General features: G+C 42.5%; 1 protein-coding gene across 5 annotated transcripts in view; it reads right to left on the bottom strand.

Annotated features, from left to right (window-relative positions):
• Window positions 1–19,287, bottom strand: part of ADGRG6 (adhesion G protein-coupled receptor G6) — a 634,122-nt gene that overhangs the window by 574,439 nt on the left and 40,396 nt on the right. For all 5 annotated transcript variants that reach the window (XM_078648991.1, XM_078648988.1, XM_078648990.1 and 2 more), the window contains exon 2: window positions 8,672–8,772. In XM_078648991.1, coding sequence (XP_078505117.1) covers window positions 8,672–8,772 — 101 coding nt within the window. The remainder of the gene's footprint in view (window positions 1–8,671; window positions 8,773–19,287) is intronic.

The raw sequence follows: 19,287 nt of genomic DNA, 5'->3' as shown, positions 1-19,287 counted from the left end.
CCTGTGCATTGTCATCTGCCTTTTCTCTATAATAACTTATAACCTGTGCCTTTTAGCCTCCGCCTTCACACCTATGCACTAACATCTGCCCTTTCTCTTCCATGCCTTATAACCTGTGCCTGCTCGCTTGTACCTCTAGACTCTTCCTTCTCACCTGTGCCTTTCTACCTGTACATTTTTATCTGCCCTTTCTCTCCCATACCTTATAACCTGTACCTACTCACTTGTGCCTTCTAGCCTCAGCTTTCTCACCTTTGCTGTGTCACCTGTGCATTGTCATCTGCCCTTTCTCTCCCATACCTTATAGCCTGTGCTCCTGCTCTTCTTCAAATGTGCCTTCTGACCTATTCCTTTCCTTCTTCGATGTCTCACCTAGCTTCTCACCTCTGCATTGACTTTAGGATATTGCATGACCGACGAAGGAGGACAGGACCGGCCTCAGCACTGGTGGTGCCTGAGGCGACAATCATTCTTGACGCCGCCACAACTCATGACCACCTCCTCAGATTCTCTCACTACCATCGGGCAAAAGGGTCACTCAGCTCTTCAATCACACATTATTGCTAAACACACCCCCCTCCCATCCCCCGGAGGTCAGCGCCCCCTCCACGGGTCGCACCAGTCGCACTGCCCTAAAGCAGGCCCTGAGTGAGGATGAAGTACACAAATTCAGGCCCTTCAGCTCATCGATTCATTTATCGGACGGAAGTGTGGGATGGTGACATGTTGTGCCTCTTGTTGAAGTCACTGATTATTGCTAACTGAACTGGATCCGTCCAGTAGATCATGTTTTTTACCACACTACAGCAGTCTTCAGGGAACGGCACCGTGAGTCAAGGAGACGTCCCTGTGATCTACTTACGTAACTGCATACCGAGCTGTTCACACCCAAGTACACCCAGTGACACCACCAGGAAAACCTCTGAAAAGGGTTGCAACAACCCAGTGACTTTATCTTACAGCACAAACGTAACCCCTTCCTTCCTGGTACTGGTTAAATATATTTTAAAAACACAATAAACATGAAAAATGCCATGGCATAAATTACACATGCATTTAATATGAATATATATATATATATTTTTTTTTTTTTATAAATATATACAAACCACAAAATTGCCTGCTAAAGAGACGCCCGCAACAGGGGAGTATCATCCATTAATCTTTATTGAGGGGTACAACGGAACCAGCCGTCAAACAACACAGTTCATATCTAGCCTGACGCGTTTCGTGTTTGGACAACACTTCTTCAAAGGCAGCAGATTTAGAGAGCTTTGGCACGGCGGTTTAAATGACACCACTCAATATTTGACCCTATAGACCCTCCATATTGCGAGTAGTGCTTCATGTGCCTGATTAAGGCACAATTGGTGGGGTGAGTGATGTTGGCCCAGTCTCATTTGTATTGTGTACCCTCCATTTTACCATCTGTAAGGTGGAACGTGTCGCAGTGGACACATAATTTTATCAAGTGCACTGTGTTGTGACCTGAATAAAGGGCTTGCACCCCATATTACAGTATATTGTGGCCTGAGCAGTGTCTGTCTTTGCTGTTGCAGTGTGGGTTCTGGAGCTGCTGCATGCCTTACTCTCCCACTGCTCATTCCTTGGAGTTATTTCAGATGACTTTGATTTAAGTGTAAAGGGCTTGGGAGGGTGTGGGCTCTATGTGACCTTGAGGAATGCTTTGGAAGAGAGAAGTCAGTAGTACTATCCACAGTGAGGCCCTAGAGGCATTTGAACATTCATGGTTATGATAGCGGTCAACAAACTCTCCAGACAGAGTGCATCTTCAATTGTGTTCTCCCCAGGTCCCCAGCGTTCATAACTGCTTAACGGCTAACTATGGAGAACCAAGAGTCCACACAAGCAGTTGGTCCAATACTTAGGTACCATAATCAAAGGCCTAGATCAATGTCAGTAGTTTATGTGAAAACTTTAGTTCACAGGCAGGGTGGTGCACCTGCTTCAAGCAAAAAGATATGCAAGGACAGCTAAGCTCATGGACTTGGAAGACTGGGTTTGGGTGATCACTTGTCCAACAAGACCCACTGGCTTGCTGGGATGTTAGGGGATATGGAAGGCACTACCCTAATGCTAGACTTTATCAAAGCCATCATTGTGGCAGACCGAGGATTCACGTGTATAGAGTGTACAGAACCCCGAGTCAAAAGCCACCGGTGGATCGCCCCATATGCCATTTTCATACTCTTGTAGTAACGGAAGAAAATAAAGTGATCTATTCTGTGGCCAGGACAGAAACTTGTGGGTCCACCAGTTCCTTCTGTATTCTTATTGTTTAAGGAGGGAGGGATTATATTTTATCCTGACCAGGTTGTGTGCTTTCTCGAGGCAAAGGGTATTTGGATATAAAATATCTCATCTGTTTTTCCGCATATGTGAGGACTATTGCACTCTTTAATAAAGCTACAAATGGTGCAAATGATATAAGAATTAAAAGCAGAGACAATTGCAAGAGGCAGTTATAATTAGGAGCTCCCATGCCTGTATCGAAGGCACTTAGCCCAATGGCAACCCTGACTGCAAACTCCTAACTATCTTAACCCCTTGCATGCTGGTGACGAACCCCAGCCGTCACGCTCCGCGGTGCTCGTGTGCTGATGACGGCTGGGGTTCGTCACGGCTCCGCCCTGTTCGTTTGTTTACCGCACAGCAGCGGAAACGGGCCAGCAGTGAAGGGGTTAAGGAGGGATGCATGGAGCTTCTGGGACCTTCAATGACAAAAAAGTCTGTGCCACACCATTGTGGAGGGAAAGGTGGTGTGTGGATAATAGACATCTCAGCTGACAGATGCTGGAGGCCTCAGACCTTGTCTATAAAGCTGGATTAAAAAAAATATATACAGTGATGTTCTGGATGGAAAGTTTGTTATCTATAATCAAAAAGAAATATGCCTGGGAACAGTTGTTTAAGCTCTATTACTAGAATGTTTGCTTTGAATTTGGATGTGACCCCGGAATAGTTCATAGGACTGTAAAAAGTAGGAGTGGGTGGAATGTGCCATTCTACCCACAGAATTGGTGGAATTTCGGCCACTCCGCGCTACTCTTTAAGGCGGAGTTCTGGCCAATTTCGCCAATTGGTGCATGGCGAAATTTTAGTCCTCTAAGGCTTCAGAATATGCAAGCTGCCAAGCGCAAGTGGGATTAGGCATCCCCTAGTCCAATTTTCTATCATGAGTGTTCACTTGTGTTTGCGAGCAGTCGCTTTCATAGTGCTGCCATTTGAGTAGATTTCCTGCAGCTCAAGGAGATTTTCTACTCGAGCAGCAGCAAAATCCACTTGAATGCCCTCGTGCTCTTGCGCTACACATAGTGCCTTTCAAGCTGATTTTCAGTGCTGCTCATGCTACTGGCACTGCATTGCAGTACAAGCTGACGGAATTCTGCGGAATCTCGCTGAGTTTTTCTGTAACTGCAGAATTCCACGGAGTGAAACTCTGCAAGTTCCGCCCACTCCCAGCAAAAAGCACGTGACAGGTGCTGGTTCTGGGATTATATACTGGCTGTGGTTGGAACTGCTATACTACATACAAGAAATGTTTACAGAAGTCCGAGACTGATCTCTCATCAAAGATAGAGGCTCTCACAATGGAGCATAAGCAGATGCAATATCAACAAGTGTGAATTACATCGATTACAAGATGCAAAAACCTGCAACATTGAGCCAGAAAGTGTCAGCCTCCTAAAGAAATCTATACAGGGATTGTATGAATCCAATAACATCCCCACCATAATGCTGGCTACTAGAATGGGGGTGTTGGATTACAGGGGGCCGGTCACCCAAATTAATAATGACAAACGGATGATCCCAAGTATTTCTTGAAATCCTGAATACCTTCAAAAATATTATGATGGGTCAATATGGAACCTTGGAAGATAAAATTGACCACTTCTTGTCACACCTAACCTTCCAGCAACTAATGGAAGAAAACAAACTTGAACATAACGACCCATCACATTTTGGAGTGATGCATCAGCATTCACCGCAATGAACTTGAATCTAGATGACTTTCTAGTTGAAATCCATAAAAAGAAGGGAGGGATATTATCCTCTATATTTCTACAGAGTTATGGTTGCAGGAATTGGCAGGAATTTACTAATTATGCTCTCAGTAAAAATAGCAACCTGTCTATCTTGCATCTACCACTGTCAATTTCAGCATACTCATCGAGCTGGTGCACATGGTTGAAAGGGAATTCATTTAGGAAGACAACTTCAAGGACAACATCAGATTGCTTGATCTACTGACCTTGAATTGGCCTGTACCAGAGATCCTGTAGTATGGCCACTGAACACACAGAAAGCTCTCGGCCCTGTGGATCAACTGACAGTTCACTGGGTCGGCTTTTCTCAAATGTGACATAAAGGAGTGAGCAGTACAGAGAGACTCACCTCCTCTCATTCGCACTGGCACAATCAACAAGGTTGCCCCCTTATCTATTATTTGCTATGGTCTTTGTCAATCACAGTGTTGGCAAGGGACTTATGCAAGGTACACATAAGCAATGCTCTTGACAATTTATTAAACATAAGCCAATTAAGAGTATCTTTAAACCCACCCCTTTGGGGTAAATGAGGGCAGACCGGTATCAATATATAAAATACATTTCACAAAATTGTAGTGCCAATCACGCACCCATGCAACACAGCAGTTAATTCAGGCCACACACAGAGCACACCTGGATATCTTCGTAGGGCCCAGAATGTATAAGCTCTGTGAGAGGTGCCTTCACTTTTTTCTGCCTCTCTAACGAAGGCTAAAAACGTTACACATTATAGCGTCACCTTGTATACTCTACATGTTACAAATGATCCCCAAATCACTGGTTAAATCAGGCCTGACATGATTTGACAGGATGTTAACCAAGCTCTTTGGGCAGGGCAAGAAGCCTTAAAACAGGAAAGAAGCATTCAGAACCAGAAAAGAGGGGGGATGAATGGACTTAGGACTCTTAAGGCGTATCCAAGGGAAGCTAAAATGGTATTGGTCAAAACGTAAAGGAGGAGGAGGAGGAGATACCAAATGAGGCATTGTTGGAGGCACGGGGTGACAGAGAACCCATTTAAAGCATACATTTCTGTACCATAACAGTATATCCCCAGTACACTGAAAATGCTCAGATGCTACGCCTAGCTCTTTGGGCCATCAACATTCCCTAAACTTAGGGCTGCAACTTATGCGGCAAAAAAACCAGATTTCCAAACCAACATTTTTATTTTAAAAATAATTTCATTCATCTTTCCACCTGCCAAACTTCCCTTCAGCACGCTCCCCCGCTCAGAAACGTGATCAAGTCATGGTTGTGCGACTGGTGATCTAGGAAACATATATTCATACGCGGCCACTGAGCTGTGCTCCATATTTTCACTCTGTTTACTTTGATGAATCCTTCCCGTATTAAGTCATAGCGCTGACTAAATACAGAAATCCAGCGCAGCCTAACCTAACTGCTTCCATCTGCCCAGCCCTGCCTCAGCTGAACTTGTGCTGCGCGTGCCCCCTGAGGTCAGCGTTCCAGCAGTACTCCACCTTACACACCAGGCCCTGAGTGGAGTTTCGAAGCATAAAACATCCCTTTTCTCCTCACTGATTCGTTTCCCACGACTCAAAGCAGAAGAGGAACACAAATGACAACGTTAAGCAAACGCCGACAGGAATGTCTGGACATTTTGAAGCGCTTAACTGTATGAATAAATAAATACATTCAAATAAACAGGGGCCCAACGTTTTTCTCGGGAGACTGCTGCTAGTCCAGACGAATGAAGAGGTGGCGGAATGCCACGGTTGCAGATCTAAGATTCCACCTTGTTCCTCTTTCTTCCTCTACTCTACACTTACTATTTCTTTATCTCACTCTTTTTCACCCCTAGCCTTCTTCCTTTGTCACAGTTATCCAGTTTTGCTCTTTTTCCTTTGCTGCCTCTCTCTCTCTTTCTCTGGGCCCAGGTCTCCTGATAAAAACCAAGGCTTGAAAAGGTATGTACTATTTCAGAGTAACAGTTTGCCACTGAGAGTTGCAAACTGCACCCCTGCGGATACAAACTCGTACCCCTTTTCAAATTACAGATGTGCAGGAACTCAGTACCCGAGAGAGCCTGCCTATTTAAAACACAGTCTGCTACCACCTGCACAAATTAAGCACTGACATTTGGCTCAATACTGGCACATAGACGACTGATATTTCTCCAACTCTGCTGATGTGTTCAGGTGAAGGCTGTCAAAGTATCAGGTAAATCAGTAAAAACTGAACCGTCCCCCGCTTTTCAGGCTATTAAAATGTAAATTAACAGTAGAAGGAACTCTTGTCCAGGAGGCGTGATTGTGTGTAGGAAACCTCCTCTGTTAAAGGCTCATCCCAGAGCTCAGAAGAGCAGGATGGTGTTTAAGCAAAAAATATCTTTCACACATTACTGTGGATTTGTTATAGGCACACCAAAAGACGAACAAATGTTTATGTCATGGGAAAAACATATCTAACAATATGTCTCCCATTACAAAAGCCTAAGAAACGTTCCTTTGGCTACATTCCTTGGCAAACACAAATTTGAGGTAACTCAAGCATCAACGCATGTAAAAGCACAATATTCTCTCCCTAGGTTTTATTAATGTTCCTCTGTGCACAGAAGGACATATTGATGTGTTGACTCAGATAGATAAACTGCACTAAAACCAGCAATATGGCCATGAATGACAATTGTCATTTATGCAAATTTACAGAAATGTTTGTTATTACCAATAAGATTGTTGTTTCTTGTCCGAAGAAGAAGCTTGTTTTCCCTGGTTAGAAAGCGTGCATTTGCAAATACTTGTGGCTAATAAGACAAATATATTCCCCCACTTTCACTCATTTCCTTGGAGCTCCAGCTTTCCACGCCAAATCAGTTTTCCAGGGGTACTTCTACTCTACAGAACACTTATCCTCCCTATTTTGAAGTCCAGCCTCTGTAGACGATGGTGCAAAGAATTGATGCTAGAACTCACCGATGGGAGTGCAAGCTGATCGTGGCTTAGGCTGAGATGTATGTAGTCTAGAACGTACCTGAGACATATCAAGTTCTTGTTCACCTCCTTACTGCAGGCCTACTGTGTTATCTGAATCAGTGAAGACAAACTCCATCAGTAGAGCTGTAAACATATGTCCTCCCCCAGCAACACTCTTTTCAGAGGAAGTGAGTGTTGGGTTACCACATATTCTGTATTCTGTTTGGTCAGGTTGTCAAAATCTTACTTCACCGCCCTCTGAAGATAATAGTAACTTCACACCATTAAGATACACTCTTGCCTTGTTGACAAATGTAATTCCTACCCTATTTCCATCCTGAGGACCACCATAGGAGCAACTACCTTGATGAACTGTATTTATTTCATCATGACTCCATTGCTCTGACTGTCTTCTTCTGGACATTCTTGTGATATATGATGATCTAAATTAATTTGAATTGTCCTGCAGGACCTCGTCTCCTAAGTTAGTGCTGTGAATGCATATGATCTTTGAGGCCTGTAATATGCTCTACTGCTCGTATGGGTTAGGTCTCGACATAGAAATATTACCAGTAAATAACAAGCATTTACAAACACTCAAACGGCAGCAGGTCGGTCAGGCCCTTAAATAAATCTTATATATGAACACACCTAATGAAATAGTACGCATCAGTAACTTGCCTTAGGTGATTAGGACCTAGATCTAATTAAGCTCTGCAGAGGATGCACATTGTGTTAAATGGTTTGCACTGTTGGTCAGTGCAGGGTCTTAAAAGATGTTGGTGTAATGGGTAAGGAAGACTTGCGCTACATGAATCTGAACTGATTTCTTCAGCAGACAGGCTCGATCAAACGATGGCAGCGACAGTCTCTGCAGATAAGCACGGTGGGGCGGAGGGGGGAAGTCATCAAACAACTTACGTCTGTCGACCCCGCCCCACCGCGCTTACCTGCATGGACCGCTGCTGAAAGACGGCAAGGTAGTCTACGCTGGAGACACCCATTGAAATGATTCAGGGTTATTTTGTATTTCAGATTCAACTACTGCAAAATTCTGTGACTCATTGGTAGACCACATGAATGAGTTGTGGAACATAAAAGAATATGTGAAGACTGAGAATCTCCAGACATTCCTTCATGCCAGCCACGATATTTTTCCAACTCTGCCCTGACAAGGCAACAATTTGCAAGAAAACAGCTAATTGCTAACACAAAGTGAGGACTATACTGTTACGGTAAACCTTAAATACAATTTGGAATAGTAATATTAAAACCACTTTAATTCATATTACATTAAATAGTACACATCAAAGGTACATCATGAACTGAACTTGTCGCAAGTGGCAGACAAATAGCAAAGACAGACAAATTCATAATCAGAAAAGGACATGTAATCACAGGCAATAACATGCCACAAGCTCATAAAAGCAAAAGCTTTTTCTTGCAAGACTAACATAAAATAAACCACAGAAGAATATACATGAACAAACCAAATATCTGCAAATGAACAAATGACCGAAATCACAAGCCAACCAACTGATAACGAATGTGGAAAAACAGCCCCAAGCAACGGAAGCACACCCACTACTATCTTTCGAAACATGGCAAGGCGCAATAGCTAAACTTAGGTGTGAAATGAATGAGGCACTTCCCTTCATTACTCACCCGACTGTTGAATGCAAATGGAGCAGAAAGTCACCAGGCAGAGAAAATGTTGCAGCTTCCATTTCCAGTGAATGCACCATACTCCGCTGAAGCGGGACATCCTGAGGAGACAAAAACACACAATGTAATGTGGTCTTTTCATGCAAGGGGGATTTCCTGATTTTTCTAAAATGATAAGACCGAATTGACTACGCGGCTCCAGGAACAGGCAGCGGTGCAGCTCTGTTCACCTCATGGTCTGTTGGTCTCACATGAAGCCTTTAGCTCAGCTGCGCATAGGACGAACCGTATCGAGCTACTTACTGTATGTTTGGGCGGTAGCGCTTAGACGCTGATTCACAAAAATGTTGACATACGTGGGTGTTATTTCCTCTTGTAGTACACCTGGCTTACTCCTGGAATTTAGGAGTCAGCCCGGAGTACTACGACAGTATGTTACAGCAATCGGATCCTGTAATACACTTTTTTAAAATAGAGTCATTTAAGTGGGTACAAGCATTTGTACTAATAATAATTACTATTTTTTACATACAGCTTCGTACTTGTTATATCCTGCTGTCTCCTAGTTCCTCGCTGCTCAGCCTGTGTGAATGTGATGTCATAGTATGTTCATGAGTGCAAGGTTTGGATGAGTGGTCAGTTGGAGTGAGTGGTGCTGAGCAGCAGGATGCTGTTCCTGGTGGGGCATAATACTTACCATCTTACTTGTAACTGAATACACCTACTTAAATAATCTACACTACTGGCTACTGAGCTGATTACCTACTAAGACATTACTTTGTTTGCCTAAGTGGTGACAATTGAAAAAAAGAACCACCCGTGAAGAGCCAAGAAATTGCACTAGAATGGAAAAGAAGATTGTTAGAGTCTGAAAAGAAGCCTGAGCAACGCCCTGTATGTCCCACCGGTGTTTATTACACCAATCAACTTACAGATTTGACGTTTTGGGCATTTGATATATGTGATTTGAGCACAGACAGCCTTCTGAATTACGTTTTGGATGTTTAACTTGTCAGACAGCCTACAGAACCTGTGTGGCTTGAAGCTTGCCTGCAGTCATCTGAAATTTGGAAACATTGTTTGAAGGCACGTTTGACTGCAGTTACAGAGGTTATTTGGTGTGAACTAATGAACTGGCACCGTTAATTTAGTGCAACCAGACGTGCACTTCTGCTGAACCAGCAGTGTTTGCTTTGAAGGTACCGGCTTAACATGCATAAAGTGAATTGCCTGCTTTGTATGTTTTAAATTAAGATATTAGTTCTGGGGCATAAGTCGGGCCCTGGGTAGAGCTTAGTGGGTGAAGAGTCAACAGCTCCAGTGTGACACGCTTGCAGGAAGACCATGTTGTGAACATTTGAATCTTAAAAAAAAAAAGTCACGCTTGTGGTAATCACCGTTGTCATGAGGAACCAGGGCACAAGCCCTAAAAAAAGAAGTGAGGAGACGCTGACGTCATGACAGGAAGTAACATCACGAAAGGTGGCTTGCACCATCAGACTCATTGCCTTCCCTCGCTTAGATGCGATTGCATCAGAGAAGCCAACGTGTAAATACAGCTGAGACACTTCATGTGTACTGTATTTTACAGATCAAGGCCCAGATGTAGGTAAATCTGATTTACCGACTCTAGAATACCGAATTTTACCGATTCGGTATTCTAGATTCGGTAAATCAGATGTAGGTAAAAATTTGGTAATTTTTACCGAATCTGTAGGATTTGGTAATTACCGAATCGGTATTTACCGATTCGGTAATTGCCATTGATTCCTATAGGCCTGCAGGCCCATAGGAATCAATGTCAATTACCGAATCGGTAAATACCGATTCGATAAAATTACCGATTTTGCAAGGGGAACAGGGTGTCACTTTGACACCCTGTTGCACCCCTTATTTTGGCTTGTGTGCCATGTGACACACATACATGCCCTTAGGGCATGTATGTGTGCCACATGGCACAGGTGTACATGCACAGATGTGCATGTACACAAGAATTCGTTATTTACCATGCAATTGTATTACATGGTAAATGGTGCCACCTACATCTGGCTTTACCGATTCGGTAAATTTACAGATTCGGTATTTTACCGAATCGGTAAATTTACCGAATCGGTAAATTTGAAGGCCCCTACATCTCCATTTGCAAATACCGGTCGGTAACGGCCGAAATCGCCCGTTACGACCGGTAATTGCCGACCTACATCTGGCCCTAAAAGAGCTGTCACTACGGCCGTGAACAAGCACGCACATTAGTCTCTGGCAGTAGTTTGTTATCGAGCTCCCAGTAAAATAAGTGGGGGGACGCCGTCCAACCGCGTGGTATCCCGACTCGAGCCCTGTGAGGAACGTTCATGCAGCCATGTGTTAGTCTGGCGTGAATAGCTGAACAGTGGAGTCGCTGCGGAAGTGTCCGCGAGCAGCGTGATTTAAGCTGTAGTTGCGAGCTCAAGAGGGTACGAGCAGCAGCACCTGTATGGGGTGTTTTTCATAACAACCGCCTCTATTGTGGAGAACCGTTAATGCTGCGGCTATTTGGAAGGAACCGCTGTGATGTCATCGTAGGCAGCGTTGGCTCATAGCGGTCGTGCTGAACTGATGCAACGCATGAGTACAAGACTTTTAGGATTGGGTGTTTTGCGTCCCTGAATTGATGTGCATGCATGCTCAAATTAATTACAGGCCTGAGTACGCTCTACTTGACTGTGCAATGTCTATGTTACAAACTTTGGCTGTGAGAGTCGGCACTTGCAGGATCGTACCGGTTCTGCCTGCGCAGTTTGGCTATCTTTGATGTGCCAGGGGGGGCTGCACGGCGTTGCCAAAGGAGAGTCATTTTATTGTACTGGGATTAAGTACTCACCTGAAGTGTTCATGAACTGTATGGCTAGAGCGCAATCTGTTGATATGGTCATTATGTGTGAGCACCTAACTGGATTTAGGAATGCAGATTTCTCCTTTGTGGCACATTGAGTCAGAAGCTTTGGAGTTATTCACATACAGTTGTTGAGTAGGTTGTGGGCTCGGGTGAGAGGTCACTCACCGAATACTTGAACAGATTTTTTAAGCTACTGTTACATTCCAAACTAAGTGTTTTACAGCGCTATTCGAATCCGATGTATATTGTCTTGAAGGTTGTTGTAGTCATTGGTTACCATGCTTAATGGATGTGTGTTGCATGTGAGTCAGTATTTTGGTGAGTGTTGCACTTCTGTTGGGTGCATGATCTTATACAGTATGGGGTGTGTAGGATGTCTTATGTTGCACAGTATAGTTTCCGATGTGTGGGAAAGTGTTTGGTTAAGTCTTATATTGAGACCATGTGCGGCTTGTAAGTTGGAATATACACATATAATTCCCTGTGTGTAAGAATGATGGAGGGTTTGGTTTGTAATATAGACAGAGCTAAGATTTTCTTTTAGTAGAAATATCTGTGGTTGGAAGATACCTATAATTTGCTGTAGTGGAAGTGCGTAGGTCCTTTGTCCTGCAGTGTGTGCAGTAGTGGGAGTGCGTAGATTCCCTTGTCCTGCAAGCTGTGCAGTAGTTAGAACGCATTGGTTCTTTTGTCCTGCAAGGTGTGCAGTAGAGGGTACACGTTGGTTCCTTTGTCTTGCAAGGTGTGCAGAAATGGGAATATGTTGGTTCCTTTGTCAAGTAGTGTGTTCAGTAGTGGGAATGCATCAGTTCCTTTGCCATACAAGGTGTGCAGTAGTGGGAACATGTGGTTCCTTTGTCCTACAGTGTGTGCAGTAGTAGGAGTGTGTTGCTTCCTTTGTCCTGCAGTGAGTGCAGTAGTGGCGGTGCGTGAGTTCCTTTGTCCTGCGAGGTGTGAGGTGGATACAAGTACAAGTTGTATCCTGCAACTTAAATATATATATGGTGTTCTCTTGCAGGATCAGAAGGTATATAATATGTGATCTTTATATGTGTGATCTTCCTTTACATCCAAGGAGTGGAATGATTTATGTAATGTGATCGTATTTGATCTTCCTTCACAATTCAAGGAGTGTAAGGATTCATGTTATGTGATCTTATGTGATCTTACTTTACAATTCAAGGAGTGTAATGATTCATGTAATGGGATCTTATGTGACGTAATTTTATTTCCCACCTAAGGAATAGAATAATTTATGTAATGTGGTCTTTCTTTGTAATTTAAGGATTGGTCACTTATATGTACAGGAGGCGTGGAATATGTCTGTTTTTCCTCTTAGCTTCCTTTTGTTTATTTTATTTCCTGAAGGAAGGAGATACGTTACATCCTGTAGTCTCCTAGTTCCTTCAAGCTCAGCCTGTGTGAATGTGATGTAATAGAATTGTCATGAGTACATGGTTTGGATGAGTGATCGGTTGGAGTGAGTGGTGCTGAGCAGAAGGATACTGTTCCCTGTGGGCCACAATACTTACCATTTAACTTGTAACTGAATAAACCTACTTATATAATCTTAACTATTGGCTACTGAACTGATTACCTACAAGGGCCTTACTTCGTTTACAAAAGTACTACATCTGCTATTTCTCAGCACTGAAAATAAAAATATCATTGAATTTAATAGTATTTACTTTAGAGACCTCAACAGGATAGAATGCTGGAATGGTAGCACCAGATTTATAGTTTATAGTAACAAAATAAAAAATAGTACAGTAAAAAAATAAGCGTATAAAATATTCTGAAAATGACTCATAGCATTACAATAAGATACAAAAGAAATGGTCCCATTGTTTTAAACTTTCATTTACACCATATAGAACAGTTACTTGAACTTGAATGAAGCTATCCTAATTATTCAATTATGAATAACGGTAAACATTTATTCAGTCTACATAAGGTAATCTGAGCCTCCCCTTCCTTCTCATCAAAATGTATTGGTCATCAAATCAAACCAAAGTGCTGTGCAATAAGTGATATATTACACCAATCTATTAATTCTTTCAACCTGACTGTTGTGCTTGGGACTATAATTTGTGACCTTCTTGTGCACAATATGCATGTTAACAAATAATTCGCTAATTCCCTACACACAAATTGAGACCAATATGTGAATTTGTTTCTTCAGTAAAACCTCTGTTCAAAGTACATCCGCTAAAAACTCAAGCAATCACAGAACTTGCAGTAACTTGCTTCACCATTCTGACCTCAAGTCATTTGGTAAAATAGTCAACCAATACAAAGACAAAAGCCTCCTTTCTTGAAAGCACACAAACGGAATTCAAAATGGCAATCCTCAGTTTCTCTAGGGGCCTTGGGCACACTCTACAGAAGAACACCCAGTAACATAGAGATTAGCCAATAAATCACCTATTCATATACTTCGAACATACACACTCCCATCCGTCCCTAATTCTGTCAATCCTAGCAACAGCTGCTGTTTCGTGGATGACATACCTAAGTGTCCTTCATCTCCCAACTCAAAAATCCTCTTCCTCAGAATCACGGAGGGATAATTTTATCTCCACCCCATCAACGAGCTATCATTCCTCATTAATTTATCCTTAACCTTGAAAAATGCTTTAAGATCACCTTTAAGCATGCATTCCTTTGGCCAACTCTTAACTACTCCCAAAAACGCATCTTCACATCCGCATTCATCCCCCTCCCCCATACCTCTTTTGATATCGACAGCTATGACATTCCACCACAATTCCAAATATTGACATAATCAGTTGTAGAGGCCACTTCACGCTCCTCATCACCATCCGTAAAAACATGGCCAGAATTAAGCAGAAATTGGGACATACAGTCCATATGCATGTTGGCCCTGTCAGGCATGTATTGTACTAAAATTAATAAGACTGCAACGTGGCAACCAAACATGCCAAATAAGCAGGAGACTACATGTTGACTGAAGGTTTGTGGTCTGCTCTGAGCGTACATCTTGTGCCCCACAAATTTGTCTTAAATGCTCAGATGCCCAGGTGTACACCAACGGTCCTCATTCAATAATGGAATTATTCCATTCATATTCTATCAAAGTTCAAGAGGCATAGGCCACTACCCACTCGCTCTTACCATCCTGCTGTAACAGTACAGCCCCTTTACCACAGAAGCTTGCATCAAAAGCCACCACACACTTTCTACACAATTCAAATGATTTGAGAAAAACAGCCATTCTCACATCAAGCTTCAGCACCTAAAAAGACTGCTGCTGCCCCACAGGCTACACAAATTGCACTATTTTCTTCAGTAAACATCACAAAGGGTTGACTTTGGTTTAAACAAACTTTGCAAAAAAAACTATGCCAGCCCAAGGAATTATAGTCATTGGTTCTTTGTTTGAGGAACGGGAACTTCCAAATTAGTGAGGACATGGTTCTGCTGAGGCTTAATTTCCACCTTAATGATCTTATGTCCTAAGTATTCAAACTCACCACACTTGAATTTACAATTCATTAACTTCAAAGTCAACTAGTTTTTTTCAATTCACTCAATAACGCAAACAAATTCTGATAATGTTCATCTTTCTTAAAAACCAAACTGTCATCCTGGAAAGCCATCACGCCAGTTACTTCTTTAAAACCTTCTGCATTATGTGCTGAAAGAGTGATATTGCGCTTGTCAGGTCAACAGGCATCCTATGGAATTTAAATTTTTTTTCTAGTGTTTCAAATACTGTTAGGTGCTTAGACCCCTTGTACACCTTCACCTGACAACGTGCGCTTGCAAGATCAAGGGTGGAAAATACTGTGGCTCCAGAAAATGTGGACACCAATTCCTGAAGGTTATGAAGGAGATACTTGTCAATCCAAATGTCATTGTTAACTGTGGGCAAGTCCACACACAATCTTAATTCCCTGTGTTCTTTAACATTATCACCACAGGAGAAAACCAATAGGAAGACTCTATAGGTTCAGTTACACCTTTGGAACACAGATTATTCAAAATACTCCTTAATGTTTTACTAAAAGACAAGAAAACTAGCAGACCCTATGACTCACTGGAACAGACCTGTCTTTAAAGATTATTTTGTACCTAAACCCCACTATTGTTACCAATTCTTCATTATATTTTCAGGGAATTTTTGTTCTTAAGTTTCAAAGTTCAACTTCAAACAATGAAGGTTTCCCATTTGGATCCAAACAAAACCTGAATTCTTGTTCATTAAACCACCCGAGGATATCATTAACTTTCTTTGCTACATTGATCTTACTGTTGGTTTTCCTTCCAGGAAACCTCAAATCCACCCAAAAATCAATTGTTTATGGCCAATGTAACCACTAGGTAAAATATTGGAGTCAGCAATTTTCTCTCTCCTCATGGTCCATAACTAAAGATTTCTCCAATACACAAATCCAAGCACACAAATCTGCCATCATTACAACATTGACTTGCATCACCCACTTTGTAACCCTTTAGACTTCTGTATGAACACAAAAAACAAGATTAGGTTGGAGGCTAGGATCATTATCATAGTCTATAACAGAGTCTTTGCTTCCTGAAGAGGCTTTAAATACTCTCCCAAAGTGACCTTATTCCTTGAACAGGGTACACGTTTTGTCCACTGCAGGAGACCCCTTAAAGTTTCTCAAATGATAAAACTGCCACATGAACAACTTTTGTTTAAAGCCTTCTCCGTTTCCTATATCCATTTTTATTATTTTGCCTTTAAAGCTTTCTTGGCTTTTTATTTCATTAACCTCAAATGTTGTTTCCATTCTACTACCATTGCTATTATCTAATAATCTTCTGCTCTCCTGAACCAATCTTTCAGAATGGCTGATACATTTGGCAACGTTAATAGTGGCACTGAAGGTAATTTGCGAGCAGAGCCACAACCTATCTCAAGGCCTGATCATAGGAAAAGGGGGCACATTCACACTAACCTGCTAACGCTCTCAGGGCAGACACAAACTCTTCAATTGCCTCATCTTCTTTTTCTGTCCATAAATAAAATGTGTATCTTTCCATCACTATATTGACTAGGGGTGGATGGAATTATTAGGAGTTACAGAAAAACTCAGCGAGATTCAGCAGACTTTTGTCAACGGGCAGAACATTTTCAGCTCATGCTACAATTTAGCAGTGTGACTGGCACCATGCGGTGCACATGAGAGCGCAGCCATTTGAGTTGATTTTGCTGCTGCTCATGCAGAAAATCCACTCCAGGGGCAGCAAATCTAATTTAGCAGCGGCCCTCTGACTGTGGGCGCTCGCGAACGTCCACATTAGAAAATTGTGCAAAGGGATGCAAAATCTCACATGCGCTTGCCAGTTTGCATATTCTGGAGCATCACAGTAGGAAAATTCTGCCACACATCAACTGGTGAAATTTGGCCAGAAATCCACGTTAAAGAGCAGCGCGGCATAGACAAAATTCTGACAATTCCAGAGTCGGAATGGAACATTCTGCCCGCCCCTAATATTGACTTTCTTACCTAGATTTCAGTTTGGGCTAAATAAGAAACTGCCTTCTTAAAAGCTGTGTTAAAGGATTGCTTAAAGTTAGATAATGTTCTAGGTATCCTTTGGCTTAAAGATGTGAAACAAACTTTATGGATTTGGGAGTGCCAGAACGATTTGATAATCTAGATGGCATGGATGGAGCAGTGAAATGTAAAATAGCAGACAAGCTTTATAAGCAATATGAGTGAGAGGGGCTGGCTAAGGTGCTAGGCTCTCCAGTGGGAAGGGATCATTGGCCCCTGGTTTTAGCAAAGGCAATTGAGACCTACCTACTATATGTCAGAGGCCCCCCGTTTAGCTCTTATTTAACCCGATTAAGGCTGAACCTTTTGCATTTTCTTTTTGCATTCCCTACTACTGGTTAATGGATAAGAACATTGCTCCTCATCCTTGTGATAATACATACAAAGCATTTTACACATTTTGCTATGTTGTACTTTATTTACATCTCTAAAGCAAAGTTTTGTATTATCAGTTTTTAATAATTTTCATATTTGTTCCCATAAGGATGCATTGTTCTTAATCCATCAGCTTCCACCTGATATATATGTTTGACAGTTTAACATTTTATTTGAAGCAAGATTGAGATGAGAATGTTACCTCACTGTGTTTATAACTTAATTAATCCAGATTAATGATTGCTTTATGGGCATCCGTACTCAATTGTATTTTGGATGTATTGTATGCTGAGCACATTGCAATAAAAAGAGTTACTGCTAATGTGTTCTTGTTTAAACAATGCAGTTTAAATAAGAAAAAAGATATATTTGAGTCTCTGAAGATTAGAAAAAGTTATGGCAATGCACTATGATCATGTAGTTGTGGCATTACTGAGTATGGTTCCTGTACACATCTTTGCTTGTTTTTATTATAATTCTGTATTGTATTTATTGTTTTATTATCTTGTATGGCTCATTCGTAGCCGAATAAAGAATGTTTGACTGACTGACTGACCATACCAACTGCCTATGGGCATACTCAGATGCATAAATATTGCCAGCATTTTCTAAGAGTGGAAGATCCTTGAACTCTTTTAACCCTAAACACTCAAGACAGTGCTTAAGGAGTACCAGATTTCTGTAGGGAGTACACGCATCTCACTCCCACACCACAAATTTCAGCGATGCTGGGTACCCCAATTCCCCCCCCCAACTGCCTACAGAAACAAGCATTAGAAATGCAATCGGGCTCTGATTTATTTGAGTTTGAGCTAATGGCATTGTAAATGCCAATGTATTGTTGCTATGTGTTATGGAGTGTGTTCATGTGGTGTGTACTGCCAGTGATCTCCTTGTGAGTGTGAGAATATTGCACCGTTACTGCCTGTGATGTCCTTCTTGTGAGTGTGAGAAGCTTGCACCTCTGCTGCCTGTGGTCTCCTTGTGAGTGTAAGAAGCTTGCACTGCTGCTGCCTGTGATGTCCTTCTTGTGAGTGTAAGAAGCTTGCACTGCTGCTGCCTGTGATGTCGTTCTTGTGAGTGGGAGAAGCTTGCACCGCTGCTGCTTGTGATGTCCTTCTTGTGAGTGGGAGAAGCTTGCACCTCAGCTGCCTGTGGTATCATTGTGAGTGTAAGAAGCTTGCACAGCTGCTGCCTGTGATGTCCTTCGTGTGAGTGTGAGAAGCTTGCACCGCTGCTGCCTGTGAGTATGACAAGATTGCATTGTGCATCTCTGTGCTGTGCCTGTTCTTTGTAAGGGACTCTTGCTCTGTTGCTGCTGCTGCCTTGGCACAGTACCTGCTGTGAGTGTGTAAGGGAAGCTTGCACCACTGCTGCTTGTGATGTCGTTCTTGCGAGTGTGAGAAGCTTGCACCTCTGCTGCCTGTCGTCTCCTTGTGAGTGTAAGAAGCTTGCACTACTGCTGCCTGTGATGTCGTTCTTGTGAGTGTGAGAAGCTTGCACCGCTGCTGCTTGTGACGTCCTTCTTGTGAGTGGGAGAAGCTTGCACCTCAGCTGCCTGTGGTCTCCTTGTGAGTGTAAGAAGCTTGCACAGCTGCTGCCTGTGATGTCCTTCTTGTGAGTGTGAGAAGCTTGCACCGCTGCTGCCTGTGGTCTCCTTGTGAGTGTAAGAAGCTTGCACTGCTGCTGCCTGTGATGTCGTTCTTGTGAGTGTGAGAAGCTTGCACCGCTGCTGTTTGTGATGTCCTTCTTGTGAGTGTGAGAAGCTTGCACCGCTGCTGTTTGTGATGTCCTTCTTGTGAGTGGGAGAAGCTTGC

Source organism: Lissotriton helveticus, chromosome 6, assembly GCF_964261635.1.
Source record: "Lissotriton helveticus chromosome 6, aLisHel1.1, whole genome shotgun sequence".
In the NCBI taxonomy this organism is placed as follows: Eukaryota; Metazoa; Chordata; class Amphibia; order Caudata; family Salamandridae; genus Lissotriton; species Lissotriton helveticus.
The sequence above is the reverse complement of the archived record's forward strand: the minus strand, read 5'-3'. Positions and strand labels throughout refer to the sequence as shown.